Source organism: Oncorhynchus masou, chromosome 1 (genome assembly GCF_036934945.1).
Source record: "Oncorhynchus masou masou isolate Uvic2021 chromosome 1, UVic_Omas_1.1, whole genome shotgun sequence".
Taxonomy (NCBI): Eukaryota; Metazoa; Chordata; class Actinopteri; order Salmoniformes; family Salmonidae; genus Oncorhynchus; species Oncorhynchus masou.
In genome coordinates, this window is record NC_088212.1 from 38,671,468 (window position 1) to 38,684,841 (window position 13,374).

General features: G+C 40.8%; 1 protein-coding gene across 1 annotated transcript; it reads right to left on the minus strand.

The window, feature by feature from the left end:
* Positions 1-6,052: 6,052 nt before the first annotated feature.
* On the minus strand, positions 6,053-11,557 carry LOC135543794 (caspase-3-like). The gene is made up of 7 exons (XM_064971134.1): positions 11,448-11,557; positions 10,807-10,895; positions 8,854-9,002; positions 8,618-8,746; positions 8,222-8,397; positions 7,955-8,069; positions 6,053-7,443 (listed from the first exon to the last, which is right to left on the minus strand). The coding sequence occupies exons 2-7, from the start codon at positions 10,875-10,877 to the stop codon at positions 7,214-7,216; spliced, it is 870 nt and encodes a 289-aa protein (XP_064827206.1). The 5' UTR covers positions 10,878-10,895; positions 11,448-11,557; the 3' UTR covers positions 6,053-7,213.
* Positions 11,558-13,374: the final 1,817 nt, after the last annotated feature.

The following is a 13,374-nucleotide window of genomic DNA, read 5'->3' on the forward strand; positions in this document are numbered from 1 at the left end:
AGAGTTACACATGGAACAGTCAATAATACAATATGGTTCTGCTATCGTCCGAGATCCCTAAAGATTGGAAAGCTGCCGCGGTCATCCTCCTCTTCAAAGGGGGTGACACTCGAGACCCAAACTGTTACTGACCTACAGTTGAAGTCGGACGTTTACATACACCTTAGCCAAATACATTTAAACTCAGTTTTTCACAACTCCCGACATTTAACCATAGTAAAAAATTCCCTGTCTTAGGTCAGTTAGGAACACCACTTTATTTTAAGAATTTGAAATGTCAGAATAATAGTAGAGAGAATGATTTATTTCAGCTTTTATTTATTTCATCACATTCCCAGTGGGTCAGAAGTTTACATACGCTCAATTAGTATTTGGTAGGATTGCCTTTAAATTGTTTAACTTGGGTCAAATGTTTCAGGTAGGCTTCCACAAGCTTCCCACAATAAGTTGGATGAATTTTGGCCCATTCCTCCTGACAGAGCTGATGTAACTGAGTCAGGTTCATTGGCCTCCTTGCTCACACACACTTTTTCAGTTCTGCCCTCACATCTTCTATAGTATTGAGGTCAGGGCTTTGTGATGGCCACTCCAATACCTTGACTTTGTTGCCCTTAAGCCATTTTGCCACAACTTTGGAAGTATGCTTGAGGTCATTGTCCATTTGGAAGACCCATTTGCATCCAAGCTTTAACTTCATGTAACGGGTGATTTCCTCCTCTTCGTCTGAAGATGGTGCCTGCGCTGGTGGTACTGGGCCGAGGACACGCACCTCAGGGCGAGTGCGGGGAGGAGGAACAGGGAGTACTGGGCTCTGGACACGCACAGGAAGCCTGGTGTGGGGGGCTGCCACCGGAGGGCTGGTGCGTGTAGGTGGCACTGGATAGACGAGAAGGTGTACTGGAGGTCTCGAGCACCGAGCCTGCCCAACCTTACCTGGTTGAATGCTCGCCGTAGCCCGCCCAGTGCGGCAAGGTGGAATAGCCCGCACTGGGCTGTGCAGGCGAACCGGGGACACCATGCGTAAGGCTGGTGCCATGTATGCCGGCCCAAGGAGACCAGATGTGTAGAGCCGGCTTCATGGCACCTGGCTCGATGCTCAACCTATCCCGGCAGATACGAGGAGCTGGGATGTACCGCACCGGGCTAAGGACGCTTACTGGGGACACCGTGCGCTCCAACGCATAACGGTGCCTGACCAGTACTACGCCCTCTCTCACTCCGGTAAGCACGGGAAGCTGGCGCAGGACTCCTACCTGCCTTAGCCACACTCCCCGTGTGCCTCCCCAAGACGTTTATGTAGCCAGTTCAGATGCGGGAGGGGTTCACCGACACAGCTGAATAACCTAGAGGATTTAGGGATAAGGGGAGAGAGGGATGATGTGAAGGAGAGAGACTGATATTGAGTAAATAAGGTACTTAATAAGGTACTTAAAATGACATACCCAAATCTAACCGCCTGTAGCTCAGGACCTGAAGCAAGGATATGCATATTCTTGATACCATTTGAAAGGAAACACTTTGAAGTTTGTGGAAATGTGAAATTAATGTAGGAGAATATAACACATTATAACACAAATTTTGTATCAAGATTGCCCAAATGTGCCTAATTGGTTTATTCATACATTTAAGTTTATAACTGCACTCTCCTCAAACAATAGCATGGTATTATTTCACTGTAATAGCTACTGTAAATTGGACAGTGCAGTTAGATTAACAACAATTGAAGCTTTCTGCCCATATCAGTTATATCTATGTGTCACACCCTGACCATAGTTTGCTTTGTATGTTTCTATGTTTTGTTTGGTCAGGGTGTGATCTGAGTGGGCATTCTATGTTGTGTGTCTAGTTTGTCTGTTTCTGTGTTTGGCCTGATATGGTTCTCAATCAGAGGCAGGTGTTAGTCATTGTCTCTGATTGGGAACCATATTTAGGTAGCCTGTTTGGTGTTGGGTTTTGTGGGTGATTGTCTCCTGTGTCAGTGTTTGTGCCACACGGGACTGGATTCGGGTTTTCACATTTATTGTTTTGTAATTTATTCATGTATAGTTTTCTTATTAAAAAAACATGAACTTCAACCACGCTGCGTATTGGTCCGCCAATCCTCCTCTCCTCTTCGGAAGAAGAGGAGGAAATCCCTAACACTATGTCCTGGGAATTTTTCTTGTTTCTTACAACTTCATGCTAATCACATTAGCCTACATTAGCTCAACAGTACTGCGGGGGGACACCGATCCTGTAGAGGTTAAATTAATGAGTGTTCAACAGGAATCTGTGTGTGTGGCCTCACATGGTGTCCACACTAAGTAGCTGCAGAGTACTTTATGCTGAAAAACATGAACGGACACACGAGGACAAACAATATAGTGTAGTTATAGAAATAATGAAGTGTCTTACTATTCTCCATGGTTGGCCCTCTTGCCTGTTCTTTGAAGGTGGAAAGAGTCACAGTTGTGCAGTAAGCAGGCTCAGGTGTATAACACAATCCATCAATCAGATTGATACATGTGTGTGTGGGTTATAGGGTGTCTAATTGTTCTACATTTTTTCAATATAGGTGACTTAAAATAGCCTATTTTGTTTTTCTACAGACATCACACCCTTATCTAAACAGCACCCTCACCCGAGAAGTAGAACTCAAAGGGAGGGAAACTGGGAATTGAATAACTGCAGTTGACATAGCTAAGTCAATGGAAGAATACTCTTATTGCAATGTGGATGGCTCTTAAAATAGCCTTTGGTTATGCATAGTGTAGTCTATGGTGTTGCCTGGGAACAGCACTCTTTTTGAAGAAGTAGGAGGTGAAGATCCACCGCACACGGATTGCCTCTCATGCTGCGTTGCTGGACCCCAACCTTGAAACATCCCGCAGAGCACCAGACTTCTCCTCTGGCACACGCCGGCAAGCTGCATATCCCCTCCTGGCCCTCGTGTCCATCCTCATGAAGTTATGCAGGACCTTCACATGCCTGAATTTCTCCAGGAGGCAGTCCCAGATGGCCCTGGTCACCCAACCTTGCAGTGCCCTACACGGTAACTGTAGGCAATCGTTTTGAAGGAATCTCCAGTTACAAGGTATCTAGGAATATGGAAAATAATGTTATTATTAGGCTTTTATATCACCAGGTCATTGTGGATTACTAAAGTATAATATCCCTTATAACAAATCATGATAACATTGGATTGATAGATGCATGGGCACACACGTGCATGTGTAGCATGTGACAATAACAGGATCATATCAAGGATAGCATCACAAATGAATACATAAATACCACTTGAAGCTTGATGTTGAGATGATCATTTGAATCAGCAGTGCAGTGCTAAGGCAAAAACAAAAATGTGCACCTCTTTGAGTCCCCAGGACCAGGACTGAGAGCCACTGCTCTTCATTGAGACCTCTTCATCTGTAGACAGGCTTTCATTGCTCTCTTAATCTGAGGACAGAAAACCTCACAAGAAACAGACTTCATTATACTCAAATTACACTGCACTGAATATTATGTTACTATTATTTTCCTCACTTCTAGTGACTGGAACAACACAAAAGTACCTGCCCTATCAAAAGTACCTGCCCTAGCAAAGTTTGTCACCAGAACGTTTTATGCTGAATTCTTGACGCCCAATCGAACATGCTGCTATATGCTGCCATATGCTGCCAGCACACGCACAAGCGAGTCACAATGGGCAGCCTAAGTGGCACGCAGCAATTTACCGCTTGCTAGTGAACATGCCACGTCACCCACACTCTCCGCTCCTCACCACTTTCCTCCATTGAACATGAATGGGAAGCAGTGTTTCACCGCGTGCTAGTGTACACGGGGCATCAAAAGGCAAACTCCAACTACCTAGTTTCAATGTATGGAATTGCTTGGTAAATTTAGGTAAACTTCCCCTTTAACTAACGTCCTCATCAGTCAGATCCTCTGAAGACAGGGACGCTCTATGTCTTATTTAAACAGGCCGAGGGCCGGAGCCCAGAGCATACACCTAAATATCCTCCTCCTCGTATTATCAAGCAATAATTGGAGGACATGTTTCGGCTCAGCACAGGCAACATGACGTAACACTGCACTTCGCAACATGCTACTGAATGTGGGGATAAATGTCATACCGAGTCATCTGCTCCAGTTAATTTCTGACAGGTGCCTTTGCCTGGGTGGCAGAATATTTTTTTCTGCGGGACAGGTGCCTTTTTTTTGAGGGGCAGAATATTTTTTCTTGGGAAGCAGAAGACTCACTCTGATCTTCTGTTAAATCATATTTGCCTGCTCCCTTTTCACAATATCTATTAGAAAAGAATATAATTGTTGCCCATGTCATGATTAAATGCACTGTACTTATTTAAACTGAATGAAAGTAAAAACCTATTGTAGTTTCTTGTCAGAAAGCCAAAGCAGAGAGGTTTCCCTGGCCCCTACCACAGGAAATAATCTGGAAATCCAAGAGCCATGAGTCTGCTCCTCTCTGCAGTCACACGTCTTATCTGAGGCCACACACTGCATGGAGTGTGTGGCCTCAGATAAGATGTGAGACTGCAGAGACGAGCAGGCCATTATGCTGCCCATCATATATTGGATAATGACATTCTAGTTTTGAATAACCCATGGTATGTTAGATTATCATACAGAATACTGAATCAGGCATTCATGACATTTATTCATTTGACATTTTAGGCATTTAGCAGACAGACCAGAGCGACTTACAGGAGCAATTTGTCACGCCCTGGCCATAGAGAGGTTTTTATTCACTATTTTGGTTAGGCCAGGGTGTGACTAGGATGGGCATTCTATGTTCTTTACTTCTATGTTTTGTGTTTCTATGTTTTGGCCGGGTATGGTTCTCAATCAGGGACAGCTGTCTATCGTTGTCTCTGATTGGGAATCATACTTAGGCAGCATGTTTTGCCACCTTAGGTTGTGGGATGTTGTTTTTTTGTTAGCTCTGCGTAGCCTACGGAACGGTCTTTTGTTTGGATTTAAAGAATCGTGAACACTTACCACGCTGCACCTTGGTCCACTTCTTCTGACGAGCATTACACAATTAGGGTTAAGTACATTGCTCAAGGGCACATCGACAGAGCCTTGTCGATGTGCCCTCAGTTACTGGTCCAACACTCTAACCGCTAGGCTATCTGCCGCCAATACAACATCACATTAGTCTTGTAAGAATTTTCTCGTTAATTATTTCACAATGTTGTGGGAGACATTATCTTGCACCTCCAGACTGTAAATTTTTTTTTTAATAACTTACAGTACCTGTTAAAAGTTTCGACACACCTACTCATTCAAGGGTTTTTCTATATTTTTACTATTTTCTACATTGTAGAATAATAGTGAAGACATCAAAACTATGAAATAACACACATGGAATCATGTAGTAACCAAAAAAGTGTTGAACAAATCAAAATATATTTTAGATTTTTTCAAAGTAGCCACTCTGCGGTCCAACTCATCCCAAACTATCTCAATTTGGTTGAGGTTGGGTGATTGTGGAGGTCATCTGATGAAGCCCTCCATCACTCTCCTACTTGGTCAAATAGTCCCTACACAGCCTGGAGGTCAGTTTTGGGTCATTGTCCGGTTGAAAAAAAAATTATAGTCCCACTAAGTACTAAACCAGTGCGAATGGAGTATTGCTGCAAAATGCTGTGGTAGCCATGCTGGTCAAGTGTGCCTTGAATTCTAAATAAATCAGTCTCACCAGCAAAGCACTCCCACACCTCCAACGTCCTCCATGCTTCATGGTGGGACCCACACATGCGGAGGTCTTCCACTCACCTACTCTGCGTCTCAAAAAGGAACTAAAAATCTAAAATTCGGACTCATCAGACCAAAGGATAGTCACCTGAATTTTGATTATTACATGATTCCATATGTGTTATTTCATAGTGTTGATGTTCTCACTATTATTCTACAATGTTGAAAATAGTACAAATAAAGAAAAACCCTGGAATGAGTAGGTGTCCAAACTTGACTGGTACTGTATATATTAATTAAAATCCCATTCACAGAAATGTTTGGTTTCTTGGTAAATAATAGGATAACAATTGAATCAAGGATAAAAGCTAGTTTATTCAAGTTTATATTTCATGTAGTAAGCTATTTGAATGTACAATGTGCAAATGAAAAAAACAAACCATCCCACAGGTAAGACAGTTATCATTTCTAAAAAGACATGGCACATTTTTCAATACTTTTAAAGCCTGAGTGATTGATTCACTACATTATTGCTATCTGAAAGCGTGTTTCCCTTTATACTGGATAATTCAGAACATATACAGGAACAACAAATCAATAGCAAGTATTCATATTGCATAATCGTTGCTTAATGCCTGCCTTCCCCATTAAAAATGCATTCTCTTTGGTCCAACATCATGCCTTTTAGGCCTCTGAGTCCAAGGTATATCGAATCAAACCTTTAGCTTTCTCTTTAAGACTTAACCCAAAAAGAATACAAGTATTTAAATTTGCATCCACTTAGAAGTAGTGCTGAGTGATTAGTGCTTTTTGAGGTCGGTTCGGTTTCATTTAAATTCTTAAACAATAATCCCAGTTTTCGATTTCGATAATACATTAAATGCATTATGTGGGTTGAACGAGGTAACACAAAATGAAACAATCATTAAAAGTCCCATGATGGTAGTGACTGCCCATAACTGCTTATCACTTATTAACCATAATTTATTCACATTACTTTAAACAAATATTTGAGTTGTGTATATTACATTTGTTTTATTTTGATTACTTTTAAGTTTTTTTATTTGATGACAATTAAAAAATATATATTAGTCATCCTCTCTATAGAGCTTCTGCCTATGCTGTCTGACAAAATCACAATTTTAGTAGTTCTTCAAAGTAAATAAGGCATAGAGAGCAACTGCTCTCTATCCCCCTCGAACGCAGGTTCTTCTGTCTCAAGTAGGATTTTGGTCATGGTAGTTAGTTACCACGTTTTCTGCACTCAACCACGTAGAATATTGTCCTGTTGGAAACTACCACTCCCTCCTACTTTGCAGTTCGGGCTTGATCTGGTTTATCTCTAGAGAAAATGTGCATAAAGGGAATTCAAAATATTGAACCGACATTGGTAATTTAGAAATGTTGTGTAATTGCTCAGCACTACTTAGAAGTCCAGTAAACATTGTGCACATAGCTAAAAAGGTCCCACAGGATACACAATCAGTCATAGTAATGTCTAGACAACAATATCAAATCAATGTGGAAAGTAGAGATCTTTGGTCAACATAGACACAATGCAAGGGATCTGCTTTTTGGCAGTAAAGCCAGGCATGTTGGACATAGACTCAAAGTCAAGTGCCACCATGTGGTTGACACGTGTCATGATCTGCATGATCTCCAGCTGTTTGCCGTACCTTTGTAACATCTCACAGAGGGCCTGCACGAACCAGGAGCCCTTCTGGGTGTTCCTCCAGGAGTAGTAGCCTATGGAGAGGCATGGACGTCACAAACCAATCAGACCAACCAATCACTAATCTCTCTAAAGCACATACATGGTCGTTTTTGTACATGGTACAGTGCAATTACCATACAAGTATACATGGCTATAGTAGTAGGCTTATAGTCTACTGTCATACCCGTTTGCAGTTTGTGTGTAAAAGTTATAACATATATCACTACTATGTAACATACCAATGTAACATATGTAGTATGCACGACTGCAGACGTTTTTATCTCAATACCAAATCATTTCTTGGTAATAATTAAGTAACTTACTGCGATTGTTTTCAATTAAAATGATGATGTCACTAGGCTGGCAAAACTCTATCCACCAAAACTTTTCAAACAGCTCTTACACTAAAAAGGCATTATAATTTCCACAATTTCAGTTATTACAACCTCAGTGTGGAAATAAATATAAAAAAATCACATTTTTGACTGCCATGGGCCTTTAAAGTATGTTAAAGTGGGGCATTAATAAAACAGGGTTTATTACCTGGAGCTGTAGAATAAGCGTAGAGAAAGTCTGCCTCAACAGGAATCCTCTCTGGAGAGTCATCAGCAACGGAGTCTGTCTCTATGCCACCATCCAGGTCATTGCCACGGCACGCCTACTCACCAGATCCACAGAAAGGATCAGGGGTTAAGGGCCAGGGGAAGATAGGCTACTCTTAGCAATGTACCACTGAATATCAGTCATGCAAATACATGTTCATCACTTCAGTACAGAAAGTTTGAACAGGCAGCTAAAACCTTACAGTACCTGGATGAAGAAGAGTTTGGGCTTGCCCACCAGCGTTTTGCAGCGGTCGCCCCTAAAGAGGCCAGTGAGCTTCTTGAGTTCTACGTTGCCATCTGTGCCATAGAACACCCCCTCGTCTCCATGGCTTAGCATCACACACACAAAGGAGGCCGACTGGCTGTGGTCGTCTTGAGACACTGAAAATGTCACACGCACACACACAGTGGCTCTTGAAGTCAATCGAACTTAACATTAAAAAGAGATTTCCTTCAGTTGATCAAATTTTGCCAGATGTCACATCACTACTACCAACACTAGTGCAACTTATTTGTAGACAATCAGAAAGAAACTTCTCAAATGACTCCACAAAGAAAGACAATCTAACTCGGACACTCACATCACAACTGCTGAGCTTACCTTTGCAAAGCAGCTGTTGTATCTGTTGCACAGTCTGGTCATTAGCAACCTTCACTTTGTACCCCAAACTCGAGAACACTTTGATCGCATGTCCTGCATCCACGTCTGTTCCATTGCGAAAGCTCATTCCTTTAAAGGGAAATAACCAATGAATTATATATAACAAAAATCGGACATTCCATCATAACCTGAACAAGTGAAATGGACAAAAATACATAGTACAAACTTAGGCCTACCTGTGTGCTTGTCAAAGTTCTTGTTGTTGATGATGACACACTGTCCAAGGCTGGGGTAGTTCATCTTATATGTGTACATGTCAGCCGGAGGCTTAGCGTCTACTTCAGGATTCTCTGTCGTAAACCTTTGCACTGAGGGACTGCCCAGCCTGGAGCAAAAGGGAAAAGTTCCCTTTAACACTGAATCGGCTGCGGCACAGTGGGCAGACAATAACACATTGCAGAAGTCCTTGCAGAGTGATTAAAACGTCTACATACACTTTTCACTGTCCATGTTAAACTGGCTCCACAGGTACGTTGAAAATACATGTTGTTTGGCTAATGAAGCCAGCTGACATGCTTGAAGGCACAATGACAGCAGGTTTTGGCTTATGATCAGACACGCAATGTCACATTGCATTCTAATGCAGATGAGAGGATAATTTGTCCGACACTATTCAGGGGTAAAATTACGTTAAAAGATGCTTTCGCAGAATGTGACAGCTGATAGAACTATGTAAAAAGAGGCTCACTCGCCCAGTGCATGCCACCCAAATGGGTATCTAAATAAAACATCAGAGTGCAAACTAATATTTTTGTTTTACCTTTATTTAACCAGGCAAGTCAGTTAAGAACAAATTCTTATTTTCAATGACGGCCTGGGAACAGTGGGTTAACTGCCTGTTCAGGGGCAGAACGACAGATTTGTACCTTGTCAGCTCGGGGGTTTGAACTCGCAACCTTCCGGTTACTAGTCCAACACTCTAACCACTAGGCTACCCTGTCGCCCCTGTCAAAGAATAAAATACAGTGCCTTCAGAAACTATTCGCACCCCTTGACCTTTTCCACATTTTGTTGTGTTACAGCATGAATTTAAAATAGATTGAATTGAGATGTTTTGTCACTGGCCTACACACAATACCCAATAATGTCAAAATAAAATATGAAAAGCTGAAATGTCTTGAGTCAATAAGTATTAACATTTTTTGCTTAACAAGTCACATAAGTTGCATGGACTTACTGTGTGCAATAATAGTGTTTAAAATTATTTTTTTAATGACTGCCTCATCTCTGTACCCCACACATACAATTATCTGTAAGGTCCCTCAGTCGAGCAGTACATTTCAAACACAGATTCAACCACAAAGACCAGGGAGTTTTTCAATGCCTTGCAAAGGGCACCTATTGGTAGATGGGTAAAACAAAATAAAAGCAGAAGTTGAATACAACACAGTACTGAGTACCACTCTCCAAATCTTCAATCATAGTGGTGGCTGCATCATGTTATCGGTATGCTTGTAACGTTAAGTACTGGGGAGTTTTTCAGGATAAAAAATAAATGGAATGGAGCAAAGCACAGGCAAAATCCTAGAGGAAAACCTGGTTCATTCTGCTTTCCACCAGCCACTGGGAGAAAAATTCACATAATCTACAGTGTAGTTACTTACCAAGAAGACAGTGAATGTTCCTGAGTGGCTGAGTTACACTTGACTAAAATCTGCTTGAAAATCTATGGTAAACCTGCAAATTGTTGTCTAGCAATTATCATCAATCAATTTGACAGATCTTGAAGAATTTTGAAAATAATAATAGGCATATGTTGCACAATCCAGGTTTGGAAAGTTCTTAAGATGTAGCCAGAAAGATTCACAGCTGTATTCGCTGCTAAAGGTGCTTCTACAAAGTATTGACTCAGGGTTGTGAATACATATGTAAATGAGATATTTCTGTATTTCATTTTCAGTAAATTTGCAAACATAAAAAAATAAAGTTTTCATTGTAATTTTTGGGGCATTGTGTGTAGATGGGTGACAAAAAATGTAACATTTTAAATTCGGGCTGTAATACAACAAAATGTGGAATAAGTCAATGTGTATTAATACTTTCTGAAGGTAATGTACATTTGATTTTGAAGCCCACCCTCTATTCTTTGAGTAGATGATAGGGTTGACATGAAAAATGCATTGCCTTACCCTTGTGCAGCTATCCCTTTGGCATCCACCAAATCAGACATGGTATCAGTCTCAGTAGCGCAATCACTCATACAACACCTATAGTTGTACTGAAAGAGAAAATAATAAGTTAATCACACACACACACGTTCCAAAGTTGAATCCACACAAGAGACAAGCCATAATCTAAGTCAACTAAATTAGTTAACCTGCTATCAACTGTGGTTCAATAGTGAATGTAGCTAGCCATTTATTTTTTTTACAGTAGTACTGTTAGATATTATGACATGTAACACCAACTAAATAACTAGCTAGTACGCTAACGTTAATAGCTAGCTAACGTTAGTTACCAAGGTCTGTTTAGCTTACTTTCAGTTAGCTAGCTAGCTACTCTTATCAAATTTAGCCGGGACGGATACGGTAGCTAGTACAATATATATATATATATATATATATATATATATATATATATATATATATATATATATATATATATATATATATATATATATATAAAACGTTATGAAGTAGCAGTAACCTCGTAAATTAATGTTAACGTTACCAAGTTGAATTTGAAAGTGAAACGTCTCCCGTTCTTGTATATATTACAGTACATTACATAAGGTATCAATGAAAGGTGTAAAAACTTTAAACATAATTACTTCGCATTAAGGCGTTGAAATACACCGGTGAGGGAGTAAACCTGAAGACTTCTTTGCAACTAAACGAGGTTATCTGATACTTGTTCATGTGGTGTCAAAGAAAAAACGTATCTTACGTGTCATTGTGCAAAGCAGCCAATCAAACACCGTAGTTTATTTCCTGTGTGGACGGCATAAAGGACACACCTTGACCAAAGCCGGTCATAAAGTTTCCAGAGTAGTTTGACTTTCCTGAGAATGAGGCAGGCAGGTAAAGACAAGCGAAAGATGGCGGTAGCGGATGAGTGGGTTTTGAATAGAATGGCGGTAGAATCAAGGAGAATTTGAGTGTTCTCCAAAAGAATGGAAAACGGAGCAAAGTAGTGTACAGTGATGAGAATGACCTTTCGTATCTAGTAGGAGTACGGTTTGTTAATGAGGAGCAATTGAGCAGAGTACCAATCTTGAAAAAAAGCCCATTTGAGTTATCTAACTGGTGGAGAGAGTGCTGGGTAAAGTGAAGGCTGTAAGGATCTTGAGAGGCGGGCTTGTTTTGATTTTTGTTGAACTTCTGCGGATCAGAAGGAACGTGCCTTTTGTGTCATTTGATACGTTTAAAATGTCGTGTGTGTCTCTTCGGAACTGGGCACCCCTCAAGGGGGTTATATCTGGCGGCTCGTGGGCTGTCGATTTTTGAAGAGATTAGAAATATTCCTGGAGTGATTGAAGCACGTCGGGCGAATCGTGTGGTGAATGGTGAAGAGTCTATCTGTTCTGTTCTTTTGTTTTTGGATATGGAATCTCTCTCTACTCAAGTGCAGTTATCATATATTAACTACAGAGTCCGAGCATTTATCCCAAGACCAATGCAGTGTGATCAGTGTAAAGCTGTCGGTCATGTCGCAAATGTTTACAGAAGGGAGAAGTAGAGATGTCCAAGTTGTGGAAAGGATCATATTATGTGTTATAAAAGTGATGAATATGTGACTTGATGCCATGTCTTCTGAATGCCCCATAAGGGTGAAAGAGAATCAGGTGGCCAGAGTCAGGGTTTTACAGAGCATTTCATATGCAGCAGCTGTGAAAAGGGTTGAGGGTTTGAATGGCGCACCATAAGAGTCCATGGTAGTGGATAGGCCTACACTGCAGGATACAGGGGTTGACATTCACCAGCAGGATCCTGACATTTTAAAGATTACGAAGGTGGACTTTGTGGCATTTATAGCTGTGGTAGTTAATGGCACTGCCAAGGTGGAGAGAAGGTCCAGGAAGATAGAAATCATCGTGATTGCGACACAGCGTTTCCTGGAGCTGAAAGATTTCTCAGCGAAGGACTTGCAGGCAATATTGGCACAAGCCGTTACCACCCTCTCAGGTCCCACAGCCTGAGAAGGGAGATATGGAGAACTAAAAGTAAGAAGTAGTGGTAGTTTTGTTTGTTTTGCCAATGTACTATTTTTATTAGGGTGGATTACGTTAGTTTCACTATTACGTATGGATTTATTTATATACCTAACAGCTAATCAAAGGGCTACCCAGACCACTCTTTTACATTTCTGCTACTCTCTGTTTATTATCTATGCGTAGTCACTTTAACTCTACCTACATGTACATATTACATCAATTACCTCGACTAACCGGTGCCTCCGCACATTGACTCTGTACTGGTACTCCCTGTATATAGCCTCGCTATTGTTATTTTACTGCTGCTGTTTAATTATTTAATTTAAAAAATATATATCTATTTTTTACTTTTTCTTAATATGTTGTTGGTTAAGGGCTTGTAAGTAAGCATTTCACTGTGAGGTCTACCTACACCTGTTGTATTTGGCTCATGTGACAAATAACATTTGATTTGATTGTAGTGAAGAAAAATTAAAGTACAGATACCCCAAAAATGACTAAAGTATTTTTTACTTAAGTACTTTACACCACTGGATAAGGTACT